Source organism: Rhagoletis zephyria, unplaced genomic scaffold, assembly GCF_001687245.7.
Source record: "Rhagoletis zephyria isolate East Lansing unplaced genomic scaffold, Rhagoletis_zephyria_1.1 Rzeph_scaffold_00015, whole genome shotgun sequence".
Taxonomy (NCBI): Eukaryota; Metazoa; Arthropoda; class Insecta; order Diptera; family Tephritidae; genus Rhagoletis; species Rhagoletis zephyria.
This window is the reverse complement of record NW_016157099.1, coordinates 925,610-935,573: the sequence shown is the minus strand read 5'-3', so window position 1 is coordinate 935,573 and position 9,964 is coordinate 925,610. Positions and strand designations below refer to the sequence as shown.

At 37.0% G+C, this 9,964-nt stretch overlaps 1 protein-coding gene across 5 annotated transcripts in view; it reads left to right on the top strand.

Moving 5' to 3' along the window:
* Positions 1 to 9,964, top strand: part of Naprt (nicotinate phosphoribosyltransferase) — a 51,480-nt gene that overhangs the window by 4,062 nt on the left and 37,454 nt on the right. For 4 of the 5 annotated variants that reach the window (XM_017612558.1, XM_017612594.1, XM_017612600.1 and 1 more), the window contains exon 2: positions 3,613 to 3,859. In XM_017612558.1, coding sequence (XP_017468047.1) covers positions 3,763 to 3,859 — 97 coding nt within the window. In that variant the 5' untranslated portion in view covers positions 3,613 to 3,762. Of the gene's footprint in view, positions 1 to 3,612; positions 3,860 to 5,743; positions 5,770 to 9,964 lie in introns of those variants that run through there. The other variant, XM_017612575.1, reaches the window with a different exon arrangement.

Genomic DNA, 9,964 nt, shown 5'->3' with positions numbered 1-9,964 from the left:
TGATCCGGCACTATAAATATTTATTAATTATAATTCCATTCAATAAAATAACTACAATAATTTGAATTAATTAATTGCCTTTATTTTTAGCATTCAAAAACAGTAGATAAAGCAGTGTAGAAAAACGCTTTTTTAACGTAAATTAATCGGTTACGAGACTCGTTTACAATTAAAAAACGGACGTAAAAATATTCGCATACGAATGCTTTTTCGATCCGTTTACGACTGTTCGTAGGCGATGCACAATTTAAAGCGAAAAAGTGCTCGAAAAAGAGTCGTAAACGGCTATCATAAACGATTTTTAATCTGGTTTTTCTTCGAGAAAATATCCAATTACGAGCTTGTTTACGATGGTTTTGCTGGCTGGGCGTGTATGCCACCTATAACATCAAAAGCAAATTACGAAAATTTTGTTAAGAATTACAGTGCACACTTTCTTCTTTTGCGTCTAGTAGTTTTTTTTTAAGATTGCTCCAAAAAAATCATAATAAAGAAAGAAGCCAAAGCAGGTATTTAAAGCAAAGAAAAACAATATTATTAAAAGGGCCATGTTCTCTTTGACGTACGTCAAAGGTCAAGTATATAGCTCGGCTATATAGCTTAAGAAATAATATTTTAAGGACATTTTTATCAAAGTTGATATATATGACATTTGACCAGTTTTGATACACAAATACTCCTACGACCACAGGCAACAAAATTGGCTACAATATGTAATTTTTTTGCCACATATACGCTTTATCGGTCCACTTGCAAAATATTCGCATTCGCAAAAGCACCGCATTGATTATTGCGAAAGCGAATGCGAATGTTAAAATTAATGCGGAAGCTCCGTAGTTGCGAATGCGAATGCGAATATTCGCAACAACCCTGATGTATATGTATATCATTTTGAATGATTGTGACTACAAACTAGGTATTAACTATATGTACTGTGGTATTAACATTATTTCATTAGTGTCCCGAATATATTGAAATGTGAAGCACAAAACGGTGAGTTGAATTGATGCCTTCGGTGCCCAATGCTACATACATTGGTCTTGGAGAATTCACAATTCAAATTTATTTTTGTCGCTTTAATTTTGCGGAAATAAATAGAAACCTATCCGTTTAGCGTACACGAAAATATATTCGATTTAGAATTTACTTTTTAAAACTGCTGTACATACATAAATGCGAATGTGGAATTTTAGACATCCGCGGATGCGAATGAGGATGCGGATGTTTAAAAGGTAACATCCGCGGATGCGGATGCGAATCCGGATGTCATGTATTTTTAAGAAATAATTTATGTGGGTAAATTAGGTGACTTAGTTAAATAAAAATTGGAAGGTTAGTTATTTTTAATAATCTGCCTTATCCTGAGTTTCGCCCGAAAATTTGTATTCCGCCCATAGTAAATACATGAAAACCAAAAGTGAAAAGTGAACCGGTTCGGGAAAGTTGAAACTCATGATAACATTAAATGTTTTTTTTTAGTACTTGAATTTAAAAATTGGAACATTGTATTTAATAAAAACTTTTTAAAGGGTCGTAAATCAAACTTGAAGCTTGACAAAATTGTAAATTCATTTCGATTGACACTGCACCAGTTGAGATGACTTTCATTCCCACGACACGTACCGGTATGACTCGGGTTTTACCCGACCAAGGGCTGTTGTTTCGGCGATCTGATCCCGTTTAGGTCGGCGAAGTATCTCAGAAGTTGTTCGTCAATAGGGCTACATTCGCTACGTTTTCTTCTACTCAGGACTGCCAGAGACGACTACACCACAACTCCAGGGGTGGAGTCACCTCAGAGTCTACTCAGGACTACGGACACATCGGCAGTGGACCACGTCTTTTGTGGCCCCCTGCTGCTCTAACAGAGCAGCCTCCACGGCTTGGTTGCTCCTACAATCTGCACGGTATGTCAGACCAGGATATTTCGTAATGTGACATCAGTCAAGTGCAACACCTGCCTTGGCTGGTGCCGCAGGGAGGAATTCATCATTCTTCTTTAGCAAAAAAGTGATGTTCAAGAAATTTTGGGAAAATGGGATTAGCACCGCGCACTTATATGATATATGCGTATCTCAAAAACTACTTGACCGATCTCGACCAAATTTGGTATACACATTGTGTTTAGCCTCATTAAGCACCGTCTTGAATAATTTTGACATCGGACAAAACCTAGTCCCCCTAAAATATAGCTAGCTTTGAGTTTTTTAAAATTATCGTTACATTGGTGGCGCTAAGGAGCCTAAGCGGAATGTGTATACCAAATTTAGTCGAGATCAGTGAAGTAGTTTTTGAGATACACATTTATGATATAAGTTGGCGGTGCGACCCTCATTTTTGTGAAAAGAGCCGTTATTCTCCACCAATTTTATACGAACATATTTTTTGTACGACGCTTAAATCACGACCGGGAACTGCCAAACATAGCGATGTAAAAGAAGCGGCGTAAAATTCATTTCAACATCACGTCAATCGGTACAGTACGAAGATTAATGTCTTGAAATGATCGTGTATGTAGATGCCCTCAATTGAAAAAAGTGTGGCCTTTCGAAAAATTCAACATGGCGTCTAAACTAACCGTAAATTAGAGTTTGCTTTACAACTTTTGTGCCGCTGGAGAACCCAACATTAAAAAAGAAAAAGTAACAGCAGGTTCTTATATTTTTGAGGTTGCTGATTACGAACCTAGAGCATGGTTTTAAAAATTCATAATAGCGAATCCAATATGGCGGCGAAAAAATTAAAATTAATTCGGTCCGCTTGAAACGTTTGCTTCTGGGGTTCTTGGGGCCGTATATTACGAATCAGAGGTGAGGTTTGAAAAATACAAAATGGCGGGCCCAATACGACGAAAAACAAAAATTGAAATCGATTAGATGCTCTTAAAACTTTACAATCAAGGGCTCTGATCACAAATCTAAAATCAGATCAGATTTTTACTAATATGTTACTCATACGCCAGGCACGTACGAGCGATTTAAGTTTTTTCCATAATAAATGGTAGTTCCAATTTGTAATTTGTAATTAGAGACCTTAAGAACCCTTGCCGGTAAAGTTTTAAGCGAATATAATCGATATAAATTTTTTGTCGCCATATTGGATCCGCCATTTTGAATTTTTCCTATCTGACTTCAGATCAGATTTATGTGATCATTTTAAGACCTTAATCTTTGTAATCCGTCCTAAAAAGTGCCGAGATATAGGACCATTTACGGAAACGAGACAGCGGACGAACTCGCAAGGATGAGACACTGGGCAACCATTCCTGCAGAACCTTTCAGAGTGCAGCTGGCTCTCTCTGTATGACGTACTGAAATTCACAAAAGCCGTCAAATAGCATGAGTTGTAGAATAAAAATGGAGCAGCAGGGTGGGAATCCACTTAAACCAACCAACCAACAAAACTTTACCTTGGAAGTTATCTGCAAAGTGACTCCTTTAAGGGCACGGGGAAAAGCCCACCCAACCCTCTCCTAGTGAAGAGCACAACACTAGTTTTGGATAGGTTAGCGGACAGCCCATTCTCACTAGACCAAGTGGCACCTCATATTCAGCCTTTTAGTAAATGAGCGATATATCCTCTAAAACAAATGTTTGTTTCATTCTTTTTCAGATTCATCAGCATTGTTTCGAGCGACGACTTGTATTAAATTTAATTAAAAATACACACTATTCAAATAATTCATCAACACAACGCACGTACATACATATGTTCATAGGGTCCTATTTGTTACTAAAGGAATAAAAGCAATACAAAATAAAGATGAGTGATCGAGAACTACAAAGTTGTAACTCGGGTGGACAATTTATGGATCGTGGGCGTATGAATCAAAATGGTGTTGTACAACCTCTTTTAACGGGTACGTTAGCAAAATGATTGATTAAAATATTTACTATTCCAATGATAACTTGAATTTAAAAGCACATGTATGTACATACAACCATACATTAACATACATATATTATGGTGAACCGCAAATGTAAGAGCCTGACTAGGCCTCTATCTTTTTTCATTTAGTGTTTGTGAGCTAGATATAAATCTATAGCATTGTCTATATTAGGAGAAATTCAAATTAAAGAAGTTAAATAAAAGCTTGTAAAAAGGGGAAATATCCTTAATTTTTATTTGCTGAATAATGACCGCTTATCGCAAGCGATTGACGGTGAAAGCAACGATTATCTCTTGAAATTTTATGAAATTGCGTCATCTGCTATTAAATGGAATATTTTGGAGTATGTATGTATGTTCAAATGTATGTATATACATATATTAAAGATTTTGTTTTACATAATGATTAAGTCAATGGACACTTTACAAGAATTAAAATAAATACATACGCAGGCACGTACATACATACATATCGCACACCGTCTTCAAAAGAGTCACAACTCAAAATAATACGTTTGTCAGAAAATGCGAAAAACTATTTCTTAGCACATGATAGTCATATGGACAAGTGCGACTTTACCTTAGGTTTTTTTTTGACAAATTATAACAAAAATTTGCTCCAGCTTTTGCTAAAAGGTAAATAAAAGCTCTGTGTACATTTTTAGCGCATAATCTCAAAAATGCCAAATTTTGAGTTGTGACGGTGTGCGATATGTACTTATCTCTTACTCATGTGGGTAATTTCCAAGCAAATTGTAAAATCGTTTACTTATGTATGTGAAGACTTGAGGAAATTACGATAGTGCTCTTAGGCCTTAAAAAAGTTGTTTTTTATATTTTGGCATTTTTTCAAAATTATTTCCTGTCACTGTACACTGCCACTTTTTATAATAACCCAACAAACATTTAGGTTTGAGCTCAACTTGAGGTTAAGTTGAGAACTAATATCATGTCCCCACCGGAGCTAACCACGTAGTTATGGCTATTGAGTTGGTTCTCCCGATAACCCACTTGATTTAGCGTAGTTTCGCCATATAAAAATGACAGCACTTAACCATTTCACTGAGATGGTTAAAAGCTAACCCACTCGAAACCACGTCGAAAGTCTGATACAACCCTGTGTTTTCCCGCCATCTGTGGGTCATTAGCGTTAAAATGTAAAGAATTCGTTCCGTACTAGTGTTTGGACTCAACTAAGATCAGATTAGACTTACTCCGGTTTTTGAAAAAATTTGAAATCTACTCCTCTACTCCGCTTGACTTCAAATCTATTCCGTTTTTTTCATTCATGTTATGCCCCTCCTGGGACCGTTTTTTGAGTGTTCACCACCGGTTTCAGTAAAAAAATTGAAAGTTAGCCAAATCTCACTGTTAAAAAGTAACTCTTTCATAGCAATGCGTCAATAAAGTAACTTCGTTATTTTTTGATGTATGGCTGTACAAATTGGCGGATGCAGAACTTTACTTAACTTGTTAAAAAATATATGTAGAATGAAATTTATATAAAGTAGAAAAGGTTTGCTTTTTAAAAAATTAAGTGTTAGATACGTTCTACTATATAGAAAATGCTAAAAATTACCTAAATATGTAACATATTATCCTTACATTGCCCCGCGTTCTTATTTTGCATGAATAGAAAATATTTTAGTCAAACAATTAATGTCAGAAACAAAAATAAAAAATTCAATCTAGTACAGAAAATTTGTTTTTGCTCAGATTTTTGCAGTAATTTAGTTCTGAATCGATTTTTGAGGTCCGAACACTGTTCTTTACATTTGTACTGTTTTATAAACCTCAAACCGCAGTGTGGACAGCAATAGTTAGTGATGTGGTTAAGTTCGATTTGAGATGGTTAACTTTTTGGTGGGGACATGGTATAAGGTAATTCTCAAATCTGTAACGTTGTTTCTCAACAGTACCTCAAGTGGAGGATCATAACGTTCTCAACAAAAAGGGTAGTTTTCTTTGTATCGACATATGACTGTTTCTCAAGCTGAGAAAATGCTAGTTCTCAACTTGAACTCCAACGTGATTCACCAATTGGTCTAGAACATATCATTGAAATACTGAAAGACATAGGTTTTAAATTTAAACATTTATGTATTTATTTTTTTACTCTCTTTGTAATACGTAGTTAATCAATATCGCATAGTGATGGGCAAAATAGCGATTTTTCAGTATCAGTGAAAAGAGTGATTGCGATTTTTAAATCACAGTGATTTTTTATGGCTATTGCGATGGCTAGTTCTTTTAATAACACATAAATGTTAATAGTTAGATCTAATAAATAATGACAAATCAGTGTTCGTACATGTAGAGATAATTCCCTACCCGTAGGTATTTCAGTGGAAAATATGAGTGTAGGAAAAAGAGGGAAAAGCTTCATTTATTCGCTCAAAAACTGCCATATTTCACTTCGTTTTTTATAAATATTTGCAGCCATCTTTACTCGTTGATACAAATTTTGAAATAAAAAACTGAAACGCAAATAACACGATCAAGCAAATCAAACTCCTTACTTGAAAATGTCCATTTAAAACAACCGTGGAAAGGTAATGAAAAAACGTAATATACATACGAGCCTATTTACAATGATAATTAAAAGTTGTAAAATCGCCCTTTCTACCATGATAAAAAAAAAAATCACCATTCCCAACTTCTGTTGACTAGCTATTTGTCAGATGTGATTTTCATTCACAGCGAGATATCATGCAAGTAGAAAAATCACCAATCATTGATATTGTGGCCTGGCAGTAGCAGTCACTATACGCGATTTTTAAATCACAGTGATAAAATCACCGGTAGTGAAATATAGGTGATAATAAAAATATAAGTGATAATAAAAAATATAAATAAACAACGAATATTTAGTATGAAGAATTGTTGGTTTTACTACTAATATAACTAGAAACTGTAGAGTGAGCAATATTCTGCACAAGTAAAGGAGCCGATTTTATGTGTGGGAGCGAGAAGACTGTTTTATTAACCGACTTCCAAAAATGGAGGAGGTTATCAGTTCGTCGGAATATTTTTTATTTTTTTTTTTATGTATGTTACCGCATAACTTTGGACCACGTCAACCGACGTCGATAATTCTTTTTGCATCGGAAAGTTAGTGTCTCAGAGGTGGTCCCATACTAATCTGGTTAAGATCCGATCAGCGGATCATGAGATATATATATATATTTTTTTTTTATCTGGGAGTTGAAGTCGGTTTTTTTTTTGCTAAAAATTACTAGTTACAAAACCTTTCTATTATTGAATCGTGATTAAAACCCTTGGTACAATAAAAACAGGTAGAAGCCAATTTGACGTCAAACCTACAAAAGTCAAAGTTTTCGGGAGAGTAAAAATAGAAATGAGCGTGTGTAAGGAAAAATAAAAAAAATGCATTTCACTGGTCGGGGAAACCAGCCAACAAAGGAGAGTCTTCTCGCCCAATAACCCTCCTTTCCCCGGTAGCGAAGACACTCGAGGCCCTGCTGCTCCCGTATTTTACGAACTACCTGACCCCATCAGCATGGGTTCCGTAAAGTGCATAGCACAACAACAGCACTTAACGCCATAAACACTCAGATAACTGGTGGCCTAAACCGAAACCGCCCCTGTCAGAGAACTATTCGAGTAGTGTTGGACCTGTCCAAGGCGTTCGACACTGTCAGTCATTCAACGCTACTAGAAGATATAGAGGCCTCCTCACTCCCACAGGGACTCAAACGGTGGTCGGCGAATTACCTGAGTGGTCGACACTCGTCAATAATTTTCAGAAACAAAACTAGCAAGCCACGTAAAATTAAACAGGGGGTACCACAGGGTGGTGTCCCGTTCCCGCTACTGTTTAATTATTACATCTCAAAGCTACCTCAACCACCAGAGGGTGTTAATATTGTCTGCTATGCTGACAATTGTTCGATCATGGCGTCTGGGAATGGAATCGATGACTTGTGCTCGAAAGTAAACGGTTATCTCGCCGAACATTCTCACTTCTTCACTGTAGGGAGCCTTGCCCTATCCCCTGCGAAATCCTCGGCAACCCTTTTCACCACCTGGACGAAGGAGGTCAGACTGCAACTGGGTATTCACGTCGATGGCGTAACAATACCGACGGTGAATAACCCGAAAATCCTCGGAGTTACCTTCGACAGTCTGCTCTCCTTCTCGGCGCATACAACCGCAATTGTCAACAAAGTACAGAGCCGCAACAATGTCCTCAAGTCGCTGGCCGGCAGCACTTGGGGCAAAGATAAAGAAACGTTGTTGGCAACATACAAGGCAATTGGCCGACCGGTTGTAAACTATGCAGCGCCTGTATGGTCGCCGGGGACTAGCAGGACACAGTGGATGAAGCTACAGACCTGCCAAAACACGGCATTACGAACAGCCACAGGATGCCTCCTGATGACGCCCCAACACCACCTACATGACCTGGCCCAGATGCTCCCAGTAAAGGAGCATAACATAATGCTGTGCAAGCAGTTCCTTGCTGGGAGCCACAGACGTGGCCATCCCTGCGGACAACTGCTCGCGGAAGAGCCCTCGCCAACGCACGTCAGGAGGCACCTTTACGAACTGACGGACGAAGTCCAGAGGTTTATCAAAAAGATTAAGTAGCATTCTTCTAAAATCAAAAATGATCGCCACATAAGTTATTTTGACAAAAATTCACAGATATGTGATAGCGTTTTTTATAAACAATTCTTATAAATATATGTACAAATATCGATATAAGTAGGTATCGATACTTTCAGCCCGATACTTAGTAGGTATCGATATTTTCTTTCGATGCTACTTCCAAGTACAGGTATCGATACTTCCATGGCATCGTTTTATCCCTATTGGGAACATCATCTATACTAATTATATAAAGAGAAGTCCCTTTTTTTTGTAACAGGTAATCGCGAACGGCTGGTCCGATTTTCATGAAATTTTGTATACAAATAGCTTTCGGTAACCACCATGTTTTAGGCTAAAAAAATTTACTTTTTTTCGGGTAGGTGGTCCAGGGACCGATCTATTCGAAAAAATCGAATTTACGGTCCGATTTGCTTAAAATTCGGTGCGCAGGTAGCTTTTAAGCATGTATTAGCATATGTGATCAATTTTTTCCGAGAAGTGGACCAGGGACCGATCTATTCCATTATGGCATTAGGCATTTATGNTGTAACAGGTGGCAACCCTTTTCAAAAATAAAAACCTTTATTGCACATCCACAGGCCAACCCCTGTCATTTGACACCTCACTTTTGAAAATATAACGAACTTTATGTACATACCTATGTAAAAGCCACAATAACCCAAATTTTCAACTTAAAACTGCATTTGCAGTGGAAGGAGAAAAGCTATCCAAAAACAAATTACATTTTTGAATTTAGCGTCCTTAATTTTACTATGAAGCAAATTTTTATTTAAATCCGTCCATAATTCTATTTTTGCCCACATTTTATATGGAAGGGAAGCACTGTGCGCAGGTAGCTTTTTAGCATGTATTAGCATATGTGATCAATTTTTCCGAGAAGTGGACCAGGGACCGATCTATTCCAAAAAATCGCATTTATGGTCCGATTTGCTTAAAATTCGGTACGTAAGTAGTTTTTTAGCATATATTAGGATATATGGTCCATTTTTTCCGAGAAGTGGACCAGGGACTGATCTATTCGAAAAAATCGTATTTACGGTCCGATTTGCTTAAAATTCGGTACGTAGGTAGCTTTTTAGCATATATTAGCATATATGATCCATTTTGTCCGAGAAGTGGACCAGGGACCGATCTGTTCGAAGAAATCGTATTTATGGTCCGATTTGCTTAAAATTCGGTACGTAGGTAGCTTTTTGCCTGGATAAGCTTATAGATTCCTGTTTTCCAATTTTCATGCAATTTCGAATATAAATAGCTTTAAGTAACGACCATATCAAGGGGCGAATTCGTCACTAGGCAAGATTTTTTTGCGCCAATCAGAAACAACGGATACTGTCAAAATATAATTATAATATATAATATATCTCAACTAATATATATTTAGAAAGCCGTTTGTTAGTTTTCGCAAGACTCGAGAGCGGCTGAACCGATTTTTTTTTAA